Source organism: Hibiscus syriacus, unplaced genomic scaffold (assembly GCF_006381635.1).
Source record: "Hibiscus syriacus cultivar Baekdansim isolate YM2019G1 unplaced genomic scaffold, ASM638163v2 tig00117040_pilon, whole genome shotgun sequence".
NCBI classification, from domain to species: Eukaryota; Viridiplantae; Streptophyta; class Magnoliopsida; order Malvales; family Malvaceae; genus Hibiscus; species Hibiscus syriacus.
The window spans coordinates 384,200-402,145 of record NW_024063535.1 but is presented as its reverse complement, the minus strand read 5'-3'; the positions used below and the strand labels follow the sequence as shown (position 1 = coordinate 402,145).

Below are 17,946 nucleotides of genomic sequence, written 5' to 3'. Positions count from 1 at the left end.
GGGATTAGGCTTGGTTTTCGTTTGTGTCGGTTGGCGTTGGGTTTTAGGGCGTCGATGGTAGCTAGTCGAGGGGAATGGCCACCCGTGCGTGATGGCCTGAGCGTCGGGCTCCGGTTCTTCGGGGTCAGCCACCATGGGTGCACGAACAAGAGAGGAAGGGAGGTTGGAGATTTAGTAGTTTCAGGCAAATGAAGAAAATGAGAGGAAATAGTTTAGGTTAAATAAAAATGGGTTAAATACCTTTTAAAGTCTTGAGTTCTTGTTTCCTTGTGTTAGAGTCAACTATTATTAATGAAGTTCTGACTTTTCCTTTTCATTTTACCTATATTATGTTTTAGTCTTTTTGCTTGTTTATTTATATTTTGTGTTGTTTATATATTTGGTGCATGATTTTAATAATTTTTGTTTTAGTCCTAAATATTATTTGTGGTTTTATTACCATCCCAATGCTCCTGCTATATGGTATTTGTATAGGTATCATGACTCTTGCTATGTTAATTGTCAGGCATTTAAAGTTTAATTTTCTCTATTTAGTCACATGTTTATAAAGCTTACGTAGTTTATTTTATTCTCATTATGATCTACCATGTTTATATATTTACATTTCAGTCCATGTTATATATCCATGTATATTATAGAATGTACGTACATATGTAATATTATTTTATTTTCTATTTGTTCATTACATACCCATGTTGTATCATATATCATTATATATATATCTATAAATTTATTTTCTGTCCTTGTATATTCATATGTGAAAATGTATTGTAAATGTTTATTCTATTTCATTCATATGATTTATTTAACTTGTAAAAATATATAGTTGTCAATATTTTTATTTATTCAAACATTTTCAAGAACAACGATTTGTAGAATGGGCGTGGAAAGCATCGCTTTATTGAAGTGGTGTAATCCGATATGACATTCGAACAAGTGTGAACTTGAAATAAAATTGATTTTATTTTGTTAATTAATTATTTTTATTTAAATAATGCGATGCATGTTACTAAATAACGATGTATTTTATGCGAAGATCGATTTTCATTTATATTTGATTCACATTTTTTTAATATTAATGAGGAGGGAATATTCTTTAACTGATAAGAAATATTCGAGTTAGCTTTCCCGACGGAGGATTGCTAATTTTGATATTTATTTTCGAGTTAAAGATTTTTCTCTAATTATTTAATTCAAAGCAAATTAATCAATACTCGATAAATAGATCATATTTTAATTTTATATTCGATTTGTAATTTCTACCATTACGACAATGTGTAAGCGACACAGTACCAGTTTTTGGGCGTTGTGGGGTGTTAATCCTTCCCTACACGTAACCGATTCCCGAATCCATTTAATCAAATCTTTGGTGACGCATACCAAATTTTGTCTTATAAAATGATTTTTTTAAAAATTGTTTTAAAAGATGTTTTTAGGTATTCGACCTACCTAACCTAAAGGTCGATGGCGACTCTTTTCAATTTTATTCAAATCAATTCAAAATCACCCATTTTCCAAAATAAAAGTCATAATTGTTTTTTTAAATAATAAAAAAAAATTATAAAAAAATGGTTATGACACTTACCATAAGTGATATCACTGTATGATTTTATGTTGAACGTAATAATGAGTGATGAGGTAGATAGGGTGGACAACTATGACAATGTCCATGACAAAGTCGTCAAAGATTAAATAGGAAAGAAAGTCGGGATAGCTCCGGTGCAGCAGACTAAAAGACGGTTAAAATAAGGCGTTATCGGTATTGTTATTGTGTTAAATAATAAAACCGGTAAAAATTACCGGAAACATTATTAGGCGCTACCAATTTTGTTATTATTGGGTGTTTTTTATCGGATTTTCGGAAAAAAAATACCGAAAATATTATTAGGCTTAAAAAATGACCGGATTAACATAATATTTTAGGTAATTACCGGAAAAATTTAGGTAATTTTTACCGATTTTATTATTTAAACTATAACAAAACAGATAACGCCTTATTTTAGCCGTTTTTAAGCATGCCGCAATGTAGAACTTCCCCATGCCTTGGATAGGAAGAGATTTTTAAAAGAAAATATTATCATATAGAAAAATCCTAGCAGCTTACCCCTCCTTTTTTTTTCTTTAGAGTTTATATTGTTTTCTATAGATCATATCAACTTTTTCTAATTTGATTTTACTTAACCGGGGTGACACCGGTTTTGATGCTGGTTGCCGACTGTCGGTTCTCTTCTCTATTTTTTTTTAATTTTTTAATAAGAATAAATTTGTCTTTGTGGCACGTTATCTGCCTTTATGACACGTTTTTTTCTATCTTTGTGGCACGTTTTCATCTTTTTTCTCGATCGTTTGGACGTTCTTTTTAATTTATTTTTTCTCAGGCTAGAATTTGATGACGCCACGACTGATCAAGATGGCTGTTGAGAAGTTGAGAAGCATTTTTGGAAAGTTTGTTAGTAGTTAGTTAGCAATTAGTTATTAACCAGTTGATGTAATTGAAATGTATAAATACGATATTGTATTAAATATTTTTAGTAATAAAAAATAAGGTATTTTTTCACACACGTGTTTTAACATGGTATCATAGGAAAGGTCTCGTTTGGCTCTTCGACCTTTCTGATTTTTTTTTCTTTCTTCCGTAGTTCTTTCTTCCGTAGTTCTTTCCTTATCGGTTTCTCGATGTTTCTCCTCTTTCTCCATGTATTCCGTTGATTTCACCCATCCTCTTTATCTTCATCCGTCTGATACGCCTGAACTGTGTTGGTTTCGCATCAATTGAATGGGATTGAGAATTACAATCTCTGGAGTCGTTCAATTCGGATTGTGTTGTTGGCGAAGAACAAATTAGGGTTCATTGACAATGATTGCGCTCGTGATGATTTCAGTGAACTTCTTCAATCACAGTGGGATCGCTGTAATGCGATTGTTCTCTTATGTCTACTGAATACTTTGAGTGCTGAACTTTATGTTGGATTAGTGTTTGCCTCTACTACTTCATTTGTCTGGAAGGATTTGAGAGAATGTTTCAACAAAATTGACGGATCTCGAATTTTTTTCTTGCATCGTGAGATTGCTCTTTTTACTCAGGGAGAGTCTTCTATTTCAACTTATTATTCGCGTCTCAAGCTTCTTTGGGATGAATACAATGCGTTAGTGCCTGTTTCTTCCTGTAATTGTGTTGATTCTCAGCAAGTCTTGAATCATGTTCTTCAACAATGCCTGTTTCAATTCTTAATGGGTCTAAATGAGACGTATTCTGCTGTTCGGAGCCAGATCCTTCTTTTGGATCCACTTCCATCAGTTAATCGTGCTTATTCCATGGTGGTTCAGGAGGAGTCACAGCGGTGCTATTCCTCAGGTGCTTATTTGTAATCCTGTTGATCTTCCCTACTATGAACCCTCAGATTGAATTTGGATACGCGACTTTGCATTCGTGGATAGTTTCTCACGACGCTCGATTCTGATTTGCAGTTCTCTGTGCTCTTTCAAACCTAAATTCCCTTTTGTTGTTCGTTTGCCGATACAGTCGAATTTGTTTGTATCTATTTTTTGTTAGAGTTTTTAACCTTTTCCATGTGTGATCCTTATACGATCTAAAATAGCTAGTTTCAATGTTATAGGAAAATGTCCAAATTATGTATTTAATTTACGATGATAGTTGTTAACCCTTTTATAATTTTGAATATTTTTACTTTTTAATAAGACAGACGGCTTCTATTCATAAAAAAAGTGATGACATTGAACATTTTATTAAACATATCTTTTAGAGAAGAGGATAATGATCCACGTTATAAATACGAAAATTAAAGTCAATTGAGGTTATTGCTAAAAAGGTTGGTCATTTGGTATTTTTAATGTCAACCATTAGTTAATTATTTGTTGAGAAAATGATTTTTTTTACTTGAGGTATGGTAAGTACGGCTTCATCATTTAAACATTTTGAAAATGGAATGCCACCATTTTGCTCTCAAGTTGATTGTTTGAATATTGGGTATAGGTCCTTTGAATTTGAAGCCATGAATCACATCGAGTGTAGAGAAATATTGCTACCTAGGTCACCCTAAACCCAGATTTCATAATAATAGAGATGAATGTCAATTAGGCACTTTGAATTATTCGAGTGAATTTGAATTAGTGGTTCACATTTTATGTTTGGAATTTTAATTTTGATTTGAACAATCAAATATTAAAACTATGTCATTGTTTTGTGTTTAGCTAAATAATTTGATTTTTTTATTATTTGGTCCATAATTTTCTTATTTATCCATTTTTATCATTCTTTTGATTGTTTTTTACTAATTTTCAATCACATGTTCCTCGGACATTTTAGAATACTTGTGTTACATCAATTGTTCTTTTTGAAAATATTTTTTTTCAATTTAATCCTTAAACTTTGTATATTATTCAATTTGATCCTTCGATCAATAATTCCTTGATTCTTTTATACTTCCATCAATATTTTTTTTCTTCTTAAAATCTCTTCTTTGAAAAATAATATTATAAATATATTATATAATTTTAGATAATATTTGATTTATTAAATAAAATAACAAATCTTACTTACACGTGTAAAAGAATATAAAAAAAAAATACTCATGTATATTGTATATGGTTAGAGAGAATTATTTAAACTGAATCCAATCAATACCATAATCTTAGAAATAGGTTCAATTAACTTTGGAAAAATTAAAATAACATTTAAATTATAAAATAACACTTATCGACCCAATTAAATCTTTTTTTCACTCAATTTAATAGGCCCCTAAGTTTATTCACATTAATGTCGTAACCAAGAATACGAAAACACGACAAGCAAAATTATGGAGTGAGAAATTTCAGCATATTTTATACTTTCTATTGTATCGAATATTCCATTCAGCTTCAGCAAATTTTTTCCACTCAATTTAATAATACCTCGAGCTTTAAACTTCTGCTTTTTGTTTGTCCAACCAACAACTAGAACCTATCTATGGAAACTTAAACACAAGGCAACCCAGTTTAGCAAGAGATTTCCTATAACACTAAACACATGTGACAACTTTCCTATTTCTGAAACAGACCACTATATTTTGGGCACGTAGCAGGCATCAACTCAAGCCTCTGTCCACTTACAGCAACACATACAAATTACAAAGTCAACCATACCCTGAGTATTTCCTGTCTTTATATATATGTAATTGCTTTTGTTGGAGCATGGCAACGCTTTTTGTGTGCATAGTTTCATCCACCCCTATCTAACAGTTGTTACTCTAAAGCTAGAGGGGAAGCATAACATGGTTTTGGTACAGAAGCTTAAAGCTTCAAGGCCAAAACACTGAAACTGGGAAACTCAATTCAAAGTCATTGACAATGAGGTGCATAGTTTCATCCACCCCTATCTAACATCAACAATAAACACAAATTGGTCAGATGCGTTTTGTATTATCCCTTTTGCTATGGTCAAACCATGTTTGCTTAAACATATACATAAGTTTAAGTATGATGGAACTTTTTAAAAACTGTTTGTGAGAAAATAGTGATTATGATGGACGTAGGCACTTCATCTTCTATAATTTGAGTAGTGGTTCTATGAGACTGAGAAAAGGATATATATAGAGCAGGAGAGACTCTTGTCCCTCCCAAAATTTATATAATAGTATTTTAATTCTTTAATTATCAATATAAAAAAATAGACTTTTGTTTCGTCCAATTTTTTCAGATTAAATACATAATAAGGCCTTATTATTTTAAACTTAGATATCTTATCTCTCCTCATATTTGATCCTAACTACATCATGAGAGAAAGAGATGATGAGCTAAAGAATAAGATGAATAATAGAGAGAACTTAGATTATGTGAGGAGAGAGAGAATCTTTTTTTAGGATAGTTTATATATCTCCCTTTAGAGTTGGTGTCACCCCTAGAGTGATGATGATTATTTGTAGGTCGACATAATGAGTAAACTTGATCATCATATAATAAATTTAATCAGTGATGAAATTGACATCAATCAAATCCATGACTATAATATTTTTAAAAAAATAAAAAAAATAAAACTTCAATAAATAAAAGATTAACTATGAAAATATTATTTAAAAAGAATCTGAAAAAATATACAATAAAAGACCAAACTTTTACGGCACAACCAAGATCTTGTTACCTTTAAATATTGCGTGATTTAGTAAAACATGATATTAAATCAAATTAACTAAACTCTTGTCTCCCCATTACTCGTCTAGAAACATCTCACCTTCTAGATAAGTAGAATGCCTAACAAATAAGCTTAAGAAACGTTTACCATGACGACACATGCGAGCTCTCATTGTATGATTCGAAGACCAATAAAATAAACCTAGATTTCTGCTCATAGGTTTCGATCCTCATTCGCCATATGATATGTGGCTGTTGTGTCACTGCCTCCTTGACCTCCGTCGGTGAAACTTCATGCATTTGTTCGTCACGCCGATTTCCCTTTTGAAGCAATGATTAATAAATTAATTTAGTCGATGCTAAAATATATGACACATGTAAAGGTGATTACATGTCGCAAATATAAGGTTTGCTTGTGTGCCAAGAACCCACCTCTCCAAAGTTGACCCAAAATAAATATTTACTAATATAAGTATGCAGAGTAGTTAGACATGAAAATTTAGTTTGTTAATGTCTCGTTGGAAGATGTCCAAAAACTCCAACAAACTTTGAATATTAACTTAGTTCTTTTTGCAATCTTCATTGGGAAGTTTTTAAAGAGTTCACATATAGTGTATGTGCTTTTAGGGTTTGCTAAAATTGCGTTAGCTGAAGTTGGTACCAGTTGGTGGACGAGTGACGGAGTGAGAGATAAGGAAAGAGTTATACGATAACGATTTTTGTGGGTAGTGTGTGTATATAATATATTGTGTGGCTTAAAATGTGGTCAACTCAAAGCTTTTATTATTTATATTACAAGAATCAAGGCTCTAGATAGAAAAAGCTCCAGTTCAGTTGGTAGAACATAAGGTTCTTAACCTTGAGGTCGTGGGATCGAGTCTCATAGAAGGTATTTTCATAATTTGGAGGTCTCCTACGAGAGTTGCTCTAAACCTAGCGTTGAGGCCAGCCTACTATCTTACTTCCCCTTTATCCCATTACATATGAGAATAAGGGACAGCCATTTAAGGCTCTAGATGTATTTTGGGGAGATCCTACCTGGATCAGCCCACATATGTGAGCTATATATAGGGACATAAATGAATTAGGTTTGAACGAGTAAGATTGTGTTTGTATTTATTTATTTACTTTTATAAGTATTTTTTGTTTCTTTTAACTTAATAAACGAACACTATATGAATGTCCTATAAAGACATCCCTACTACTTTTTTTTTATAATTATCCTTTAAACATTTATTTATCTAAGTATCAACCGATCCCGCAAAGAAACATAAGTCTAGTGCCCTATGACGACATTCTTTAGAAACTCTTCCCGACTTGAACTCATAGCGTTCGAGTCCTCTGGATATCGTGTCAGCCCACGACAAAGGTGGCTCGAACCATTGTTTGCGAATAATGTCGTGGACTGGTTCTTCCAATTAAAAGCCCAACCCGCTATTTATTTGAGAAATGAACTCAAACCCAACTCAGCCACTTATTCAAGAAATATCAAAACGTAACATCTTTTTATCCAACTCTATATCTGGTATTTGCAGGACTGCTTTAAACCATGTCCTGCCTGCTGGTGTACCTCAGCCACATCTTCCAATCAGAAAAATTAGTGGATGCAAATTCATGGTTGAAATAACCAGGTTCGGAGAAAGGGTAAAACTTTACTTTAGTCCCTTTGAAAATTATGCAATTATAAATTAATACGGTTGTAAATTTATACTTTAGCCCTATAAAAATTAAAACTTCAGTTTTGGATACATAATCAATCTCCGTTTATACGAATGGAAAAGAAATTTGTAAGAAATCTGAATCCAGATAATAGCAATAATTTGGTTGCAGTATTCAATGTCCCATACTCGTAGTGCTATGTTGAAATGGATTGTATATATGATGTCGCGATGTTAATGATACAGAGACTATGAAGAATGAAAATTTGGATTCATCTAAACAGCTACATAGAGAAGATTTTTAACAATCTTTCAAATCATAAAGCACGCACGATGATTTCGGCGCATACACAAAGGAAGAAGACGAAGAAGAAGAAGAAGAAGAAGAGAAATATTTGAAAGTAACAGCCTTACATATAAACATACATAAGAGGAGAAACTAGTTTACACAAGGTCCGAAGCAGATGAGATGCATGAGTTTCTCAGCCTTCTCTGCTTCCCTTAGCTTCTGTTTATCATCTAACTCATCCTGTTTCATTGCTTGTCTTTTGCCCGACCCCGAGTTTGAGATCCATTCCACCTGAGTTGACGATTCTCCGAGTTCCGATCCCGGCCTGATCTCCTTCTCGTAATTAGCCTTGGCCCCTTCCATCATCCCTTTAGACTTACGCTCTTTCATCCCCTAAATACCTGTATATGCAATCTTCTATTGAAATGGTCTTATTTGTTTTACAAGTGAACCATATATTTTATATTGCATGTGATAATTGTAGTTAATGGGTTCTCCTTCAAATTAGATTATAGATTTTTATATTAGGATAAATTACATCCATAACCACTTAACTATGGGTAGATATTATTTTGACCACCGGTATTTTAATTTTGTCAATTAGATTATTTAACTATTTAAACATTGTCATTCAAGCCACCTATCGTTAACATTCAACGGAGGAGCTGATATGACAGTTAAAAATTTGATGAGAGGAGGTTTTTTAATTTTAATTTATTAATTTATTTTCACTCTAAAAAGGTGATGACATATGTTACTATATTATTGGATAATTAAATTTATTGAATTAAATTAAAATTAGGATAAAACTAATTGAATGTATAAGTAATATGGACCAATACATAAATATACTAATTTTTAACTAATACGTCAATTTTCTATTAAATGTTAATGACATGTGACTTAATTGGTAACATAAGTAGTTAAGTTGTCTGGTTGATGAAATTTAAAGAACGATGCTCAAAACATAATATTTTCATAGTTAAGGGGTCGTGAGTGTAGTTTACCTTTTATTTGAAGTGTGTAACATGATTTAAATAGAATAGTATGGTGAATCATTTTATCACATAATCTTATATCTATTATGGGCCTTGAACCAAGTCCGAAAATATTTGCCCATGACTATGCACCAGCCTCTTGATCGGCTGCATTCCAGGGGCTAGTTCCTGGCGTTAGCAACCCTGTATCCGCAATTGGATGGACAATCAGACGCCATTCGTTCGGTCTTCATTTTTTGTTTTGTTTTGCACGGAGTAATAGCCAAAACCAACCAAGGTTGTCATATGTCAACAACCATCTATTTCTGTAAAATGAGGTCACTTTGGTGTCCACATTAACTTTACGTCTTGTCCATAGTTACAAGGTGCTCAAAATTCAAAACCAAGGGCCAAACGAGGTTTGCCACTCGGGTTGCGTGTATTATGATCAGTACATAACGCCGGCAGCAATAACGGATCGCTAAAGACAAATTCCTTTGGATGATTAAACAATAAAACCAACGGCTATCAATCACCCTAATCTCTCTCTATATATACTGCGCCTGAGCATGGAGTGTAAGCAACGCATACAAGATACAAGAGAATCTTTTTGAGGTAAAGATGAGTTGGGGAGCAGGAAGCAAAGCGTGGTTTATAGCGGCAAGTGTTGGGGCCGTAGAGGGTTTGAAAGACCAAGGGTTTTGTAGGTGGAGTCATGCAATAAGGTCACTTGACCAACGTGCTAAGAATAATCTCAGATCTATTCTCAGGCCAGAACCTTTCCTCTTCTTCTTCGATTGTTCCTAGCGAAGTTAGAGATGAAAAACCAAAAGAGGCTGAGGAACCTCTGAGGAAAGTTATGTACTTTAGCTGTTGGGGTCCTTACTAATTCCGATACATATGGTTCTTATATTTTTGATATTTTTGTATATATTCAGAGTTGTATTATGTTAGGTTCTAGTGCTTCAAAATGACGAGGGAGTCTGAAATTTGTACACATAATTTGGCATCAATTTCCAGATGGCTAACAAAGCTTTCCCTTCAGATCGGAGACAAAATAAATAGAATTTTTCATAACCTAAATATAAAATATACAATTAATTATATATGTATATACATATGTATCAAAATTTATTTTCTAAATAGTCTTAATAATTATAAAATAGTGTACGTTCAAAAAATTTCTTAATTATTGACGACATATTCTATAAACTCAACGGTTCAAACCCAATCACAATTCATCAAAATTTATTACATATACCTAAATTTTATATTTTGTTATAAATTAAAATAAGTACGAGGTTAATTCGAGTATATACAAGTTTGATTGAAATATAACATAATATAAATATAATACGTATAAGATATGACTGTTTCAGAATGTTAAAAAATTCTATCGAGGCTTTAAAATTTAAAATATTTTAAGTAAATCTCTTCAAACTTAATATCAAAATTTACTATCGAAATTCAACAACATAATTTGTATGTTGAAAAAGTATAAAACATAAATCCTTAGATTTCTCTCAATATTTTTACTGCATTCTTTCCCTTTGGTTTTTGTTTACGGTAATCTTAATATTAATTATCGATTATTAATAATTATTATTTCTCTTGTTTTATATATTATGTACTTTATTTTTCTTTTGTTTTGAGTTTTTTTAATTTTGAATAATAATCATTATTATTATGACACGTTTTTTTTACTTTTATGATTTTTTTATGATTTTTGGTATGCTTCTTGCATACCTTTGCGATCGTTTTGGTACTAGCATAAAAAATTACATTACATTTATTTTTTATTGGTTTATCAATGATCACGTATAGTCAGATCATCTTTTTTATAAAAGGTTGTTTATCGATATAATCAAAACTGTATAGCGAAGTAGCCTGTCAGATAATTCGATTCATTCATCACTTCTTTATCACTTCGTAAAATATCTTATCTGACAGATATAAGAAACTTTTATAAAGATTATAAGGTTCTTTTAATGTTAGACGTCATTTTCAAGAGAATATTTCACTTTTCTACGTATCTTTATATTTAATATTTATGAGTTTTTTTATGATTATTGTCCCATTATTTTCTCTATACTTGTATAGATTATAATTCTTATTTTTTTCATTATTTTTTATTAATGAAATCACTATTTTTTTTCTCAACAACAAAAAGTCACTATTGATATTCCTAGCCCAATCTACTTCTCAAAACGAGGATTCTTACTTGTATATATGTTGGATTCTATATGTTTTGACACAGTAAAATAATTGATATTTTTTCATATATTTATTTGCATGAATTGTAAGTCTGTCAACCGATCCTGGTGCAAAGTGGATAAGACAACGTGTAAACACGTACCACTACTAAGTGATGAGGTAAGAAACATGTACCAAAATGTTTTCCTCCAAACTTTTAGCCTGTTTTCCATTTCCCAATACCACAAATGGTGTGGACTTTCGTACTCCCCCAAGCTAAACCCATGTGCCCACTACCCATTTTTTATCATCTTACCACTGAATATTATTCTAAATCCCACTCATTGCCCTCATCTACTTGTTGTCATCAAGTGAGTTTACATGGGCATTTATGTCATATCCACCAAATGCATCCAACCTATCCGCCCACCGAACCAAAACCATGAGCAAATAGCCTCTGGTTTTGTTTCTCTTTCCCCTAAATTTTGGGTTCCTTATAAATATAAGAGCCCCCTTTCAGTTTGCCACCAACAAAACAGCAAAATCACAGTGCATCTCTCTTAAACAAACTTATCCTATTTACAAGATGAGTTCAAGTAGCAGAGCGTGGATCGTGGCAGCTAGTATTGGAGCAGTGGAAGCATTGAAAGACCAAGGCATCTGCAGATGGAACTACACTCTAAGGTCAGCCCTCCAGCATGCCAAGAATCATCTCCGATCGGCTTCTCAGGCTAGGACTCTCTCTTCTCAATCCTCGGCTGCAATTTCCAAAGGACTCAAGTCTAAACAATCAGAAGAGTCTTTGCGGACGGTCATGTACTTGAGTTGTTGGGGTCCCAACTGACCCTTTACTCTCTCATCTCATCAATTCTTTGCAACCTTTCATAGTCTTTTCAAAGAAGGTTTGGGCATGGCATGGGTGGTTTCTTGCTTGCATAATTATTGTAAATAGCTTTAGAAAAAGAGCAATATTTGGCTATCATCGTATGTTCAACTCAATGAAAAGAGTTTTGAGAATTGCTTTCCTTTTCATTCTTCATGCTATTCTCTCCTTCAATCCATGTCCCTGTTTCAGTTTACTTGTTTTTCTTTCCACTTTGCAACTTCTTTTCTATTACAATTTTAGTCCTGGTAATTAAGCAACTCTACGAATCACAACACAACCAACTCTACGATACAACGAACTAATACATACAGCTGAGGCAAAACAGGTTTGTGCTAAACGCCTAGCAATTTAATCTACCTTACTATATAAACTCAAGACAACCAAATCCAATCAAAATCTGAACCCAAAATAGATCAATCCAAACTTCCTAACAACTCTCAACTCGATTACCACCTCTGGCTATTGAATCGGTCTTTGATATGAATTATGAGATTGGTATGGACTGATAGCAGTGTAAAATTGTGAAGATTATTGGAGAAAGTGTTGGAATGGTTATAATTATAGTTAAGCTTACAGGGATAATTATGGTTATTCGACACTGTTGTATCTTATCTTCTGCTTTTCAATCGTCCTTTTTCTAATTATCCCTGAATTGAAGAAAACGATAGAAAGAAAACTGAAGCAGAGATAAGAAGCAAGCAATTCTCAAAATCCCTTCATTTGTTACATTCGACGATACATAAATATTCCTCTCCTACATCTTTTTCTATACTATATACAATCATACGGACAAGACCAACCAATGGAAAGCTGAAAACCATGATCCACCGTGCTGATCCGTTCAATCCTCAAAACTTTGATCTGAATGATCAAACTTGAGTCAATGATTCACCCAAAAATAGCTCAATTTGGACCCCAACAGCTCAAGTACATGACTTTCCTCAAAGACTCTTCCGATTGTCTGGACTTGTCTTCCCTGCTCAGTCCCTTTGAAATCGCAGCTGAGGATTTAGAAGAGAGGTTCTCGCCTGTGAAGCAGACCTGAGATGATTCTTGGCATGCTGGACGGCTGACCTTACAGTGTAGTTCCATCTGCAGACGCCTTGGTCTTTCAGTGCTTCCACAGCTCCAATACTAGCTGCAACAATCCATGCTCTGCTACTTGAACTCATATTTTCAAATACTCGATTATTGTATCTTGATATTGAAGAAGATGGTGTCAGAAAGATGCACGGGATTTTGATGTATTTCGTTGATGGGGATAATCGATGAAGCTTCTTGTATGTATAGGAAAGGGGAAAATAAACCACTGGCTATTGCTGTGTGGCTCGTGGTTTTGAGTGAGTGGAAACAGCCAATGGTTTCTCTTTCTGAGCCGGTGGTTTGGACGTGCTTGGAACACTATGACTTAAATATCCATATCAAACCACTTGATGACATGAAGTAGACTGGGGCAAAAATGGGATTTCGTTGAGTGAAAATGGCAGTGGTTTGCCTTAATAATTTCCGGTAAGCATTGAGTATTAGTTTTTTAAATTTTAATAAAAAATATTTTTAAATTAATATTTGTCTTTATTTAAGAGGACGTGCTACATAAATAAAGATCTTATCCATATGAATGGACGCATAATTTCATATTAAAATATAATATATGGTTTTTAGTATAAAACTTTGGAATACAGGAAATGGATATGCAGAAAAGAATATTAAAAATTAATCTTATAAGATAATATATGGTTTCAGTAAAAAAATAATCTTATAAGATAATATATGGTTTGTAGTCCTCAACCCAACCCTGCATGCCTCCCCAACTCAGTTTGTTCGTTCAGTCCTCAAGATCAAAGTCTTCTTTAAAATGACCAAAGCTTGCACTCACGAGTAGTTAACCATTCACTTCACCACCCAAAGGATGTTTTCTTGTAAAGATTGATGAGCTAGTTAAACGATTCAGTTGGGACCCCAACAGCTCAAGTACATGACCTTCCTCAACGACTCCTCTGATTGTTTAGAAGCGTCATCCTTGCTCAGTCCCTTTGAAATCGCAGCTGATGATTGAGAAGAGAGAGTCTTGGCCTGTGAAGCAGGCCTGATATGGTTCTTGGCATGCTGCACGGCCGACCTTACGGTATAGTTCCATCTGCAGACACCTTGGTCTTTCAGTACTTCCACAGCTCCAATAGTAGCTGCAACAATCCATGCTCTGCTACTTGAACTCATATTTCCAACTACTCCTTGATTCTTGAATATTGAGAATGAAGAAGATGTTGTAAGAAAGATACACGGGATTTTGATATTTTTGTTAAGCGAAGGGGGGTTCATGTATATATAGGACACGCAAGAAACCACAGGCTATTGCTGTGCCTCCTGGTTTTCAGTGGCTGGAAACAGTCGATGGTTTTGGTGGGTTGTACACACTTGGACTTTTATGACTTCATCGTCCATTTAAATCATTGATTAAATGAAATATACAGTGGTAATGTGGTATTAGGGATCAAAAAAGGACAAATTTGTGAAGTCATGCGGCTTCATTTCAAGTTCCGAGACGGGCAATCCTTTGCCACGCACTGATATTATGTGAGAATATTGTAGTACGTGTTTCTATTTCGCAATCCCACGTTGCAGCGCTATTGAGGCATACTTAGGGTTAGGGTTAAGGTCGACCTTAACCCGACATGTTCCTACACAACCTGATCAGGTCGTGATTTTATTTAAAAAATTGAGTTTGAGTTTGAGTTGTTAGATTTTTTTAATATATTGTTTGGGTTTGATTTGATTTTATGGTGAAAACTACTCCAATTCGACTTAAAAATATATAATTTTATCGTATATTTAAAAATAATTATAATAATCTTTTTATATATTATTATTTTTAATTAAATAATTGTTTTTATTAAATAAAACTAATATTTTTTATTATTTTTAGGTCGAGTCAGATCGATTTTAATTTATATATCAAGTTGGATTTTAATCGGGTTAAATCTTATTTTGGTCAGTCGAATCAGATCTCGGGTGGAAATTATTGTTCTCGAGCCTCAGGTGGACCAAAAATCCAACCCAATCGACCCATAACCATCGCATATTAGTATACTCATTCAAATGAAATAAAAATAAATTTACAAAGTTAATAAAGAAGAAAAAGTATTTTTTTTAAAAAGTTGATTTTTCTATTATATAAAGTTGTTGGTTAAAGCAATAATATCTTATATGACGTTGGATTTTACTATTTATATTCAAATTTTAATTTTTATTGTTTTAATAATCTGACGATTATGTGATAATATTTATTTAAACTTTTAATTAATTAATAATAAATATGTACCATACAAACATAACTACTCAAATAGAAACATCTTAAAATGATACTTTCTCCTATATATGAATATTAAAATTTATTTTTAAAAGAAAACATTAAAAGTATTAGTATTAATCGGATATTTTTTTTGAATCTCATCGATAAATTAATAAAAATATTTTTAAAAAATTTAAAATTTAAAAGTACATAAAATTTAAAATTTAAGTTATAATATATCTATTAAAATTATCGGTCGGTTGAGGTGGTCGATTATAAAAATTCCAGCCCAACATGATCTAATTACTCAAAAAAAAAATCACAGGTTGGATACCCTATTCGGGTCGAATAAATTTTAGAGAACTATTTAATTTTTAAGATCAAAAAATCATTAGATCTGATATTTTTAAACACCTCGTATAATAAGCAAAACACAGATAAAGATGTTTGGCCCTTGGGGGGGGGGTCAACCGTAAAAAAATCGTCTAAGTATAATTTAATTACAGCGATACAATGATTTTTTTTAAATGAAATAATCTTTAAATCAAATGGGAGCGGCCGTGGAGCGTAATCGATTTAACGGCTGAGATTCAACCGATGTCTACTTTTGCGCAACGGCTATATATCCCAAGACCATAATTCATATTCCTTTTACCAAAATCCTTCAAACATTGATTTCTAAACTGCAATTTCTTTTTATTGTTTCGTTTTCAGTTTCTCCTCAATTTAAAGTGTATAATGATGAATATTCTTCAATATCCAGATTCGTTTAATTTCCAGAGCTTCAAGTTTGGAACAATGCGGCCTTCGACAATGGGGAGGCTGAGATGCTAACGCCGTCAAAAAATTTTGCTGTAATCTTGATTCTGGGTCGGTAAATCAGTCACTGAAATCTGATGGAAGCAAAGAAAACCAGAGTCCTCTTTGGTTAAAATCCCCAGTTTTTTTCACTACGTCTCTTGTAAAGCCTAGTTCCAAAAATGTTACCGGAAACCCCAAAGAGTCATTTTCTACGAAAGCAAAGGGTGGGATTTGCAAGGAACAAGACAAGAAGCGTGATGAGAAAAGATCGATATGGAAATTGAAGAGATAGAGAAGGAGGTCTCTCCTTTGTCATCGAAACTCGAAGCAATTCGACTTGAAAAAGCTGAATACTGTGCACGAAGTATCGCCATGAGAGGAAGGGATGTGCCTGCCAAATTCATGGAGCCAAAACAGAGCATCAAGAATCTGGAGACGGTAAAATGATTCGTGATCTTTCATTTTCAAGTGCTAAACCAAAATTGAATAGAAGGGGGGTTAGTTTAGGTCCAACGAGATTTTCTCAGCAACAAATCCAGGCATTCATGAAGCATGAATTCATAACCCCCATACAGTCAATACAGAGTCGCCGCAAATCATGCTTCTTTAAGCTTCAAGATATTGATGAAGGCAGGGTTACAAGAGAGAGAGGCAAGAGCTTGAGTCTCAGTCCTAAGTCACGTAAAACTGTTTACAAGGTCATTGCTCCTAAGCCGGCAGCAACAACGGTGGGGGCTAAAAGGGCGGTGAAGAAAGAAGAGGCGTTCTTTCTACAATTCAGCCTAAAAGGCTCTTCAAAGATGGAGAAAAACCAGTATCGGCAAGGAAACCATTGAAACATGGAGAGCCGTCGGTAGCAGGTACAATCAGATTCCCAATCAGAGCAATGTGAGTTTCACGGTGAGCGATGCTCAAAGCAGGAGAGCAACAAGCACGATAAGAGTGTGTTTCAAATGAACGGATAGTTGATTCGTGCAAGAATGAAAAGAGTGAGAACAGAATGAAGAAGAAGTGGGAAATTCCCAGTGAAGTGATCATTCTAAAGGAAGAATCACCGCAGTCAATAGGTAAGATCAATGATTTCTTCCAAAGATTAGGACTGTGAGGGTTTGGCATGAAAGTCCTCGGGATTCAGGGCCAGCCAAAAGAGTGGCAGAATTGATGGGAAGGAAACCATACTTTAGTATGGAGGAAGAAACAGAGAACTCTGTTCGTCAGGCTCTGAGTCTTGCAGAAGGGGATGGTGAGAAAAAGTGATTCACTTCTTCTTCTTCTTCTTTCCTTTTGTATTTTCCAGCTGTAGAGATTGGGGTTTCAGGATGCAAAGCATAACTATTGTCATGGGCTATAGTATTAATTCATATGTATATGTTACCGGTTGGTTAAACTTTCTCTCTGCAAATGCAAAAATAAGACGAGCTTTTCTCTTGCTTTTGGGTGAAAGCTACTGCAAGTAATAATGGACAGAACCGGAAGCAAAATGATGCACTTTGCTAGGTAAGTAGCTGACCGCAAAGCGGATTTATTATAAACACGAGACATTATTTAGGCTATATTTTTTATGGATATACTGAAACCATATACCTTCACAGTTGAATAATCATGGTTCCCATCTGTGGCAAATATATCTGTGTAGTGAAGGTTTATTGGCACAAGAACGAAGTCCCACTATTAGTCATTTGAAAATAGACAAAAAGAGTACTATCCTTAGTTCCTTACAAACAATG

General features: G+C 33.5%; 2 protein-coding genes, 1 long non-coding RNA gene and 3 pseudogenes across 3 annotated transcripts in view; 4 read left to right on the top strand and 2 right to left on the bottom strand.

Moving 5' to 3' along the window:
* The window catches only part of LOC120197075, a 27,781-nt gene extending 11,450 nt beyond the window's left edge, over positions 1-16,331 (top strand). Inside the window, exon 3 of the long non-coding RNA XR_005523244.1 lies at positions 16,322-16,331. This is a non-coding gene — a long non-coding RNA (uncharacterized LOC120197075). The remainder of the gene's footprint in view (positions 1-16,321) is intronic.
* On the top strand, positions 9,655-9,984 carry LOC120197072 (annotated as a pseudogene).
* Positions 11,756-17,946, top strand: part of LOC120197073 — a 20,992-nt gene continuing 14,801 nt past the window's right edge. The window contains exon 1 of the mRNA XM_039198703.1: positions 11,756-12,092. Within this exon, the coding sequence (XP_039054634.1) occupies positions 11,830-12,087 (258 nt within the window). The 5' untranslated portion in view covers positions 11,756-11,829 and the 3' untranslated portion in view covers positions 12,088-12,092. The remainder of the gene's footprint in view (positions 12,093-17,946) is intronic.
* LOC120197070 lies at positions 12,816-13,427 on the bottom strand (annotated as a pseudogene).
* Positions 13,908-14,429, bottom strand: LOC120197071. Its single transcript, XM_039198702.1, has one exon. The coding sequence runs from the start codon at positions 14,344-14,346 to the stop codon at positions 14,077-14,079; it is 270 nt and encodes an 89-aa protein (XP_039054633.1). The 5' UTR covers positions 14,347-14,429; the 3' UTR covers positions 13,908-14,076.
* Positions 16,399-17,476, top strand: LOC120197029 (annotated as a pseudogene).

What these genes read in the sequence shown, in the direction of transcription:
- LOC120197071 (XM_039198702.1), bottom strand. Translation starts at nt 14,346, where the DNA reads ATGAGTTCAAGTAGCAGAGCATGGATTGTTGCAGCTACTATTGGAGCT.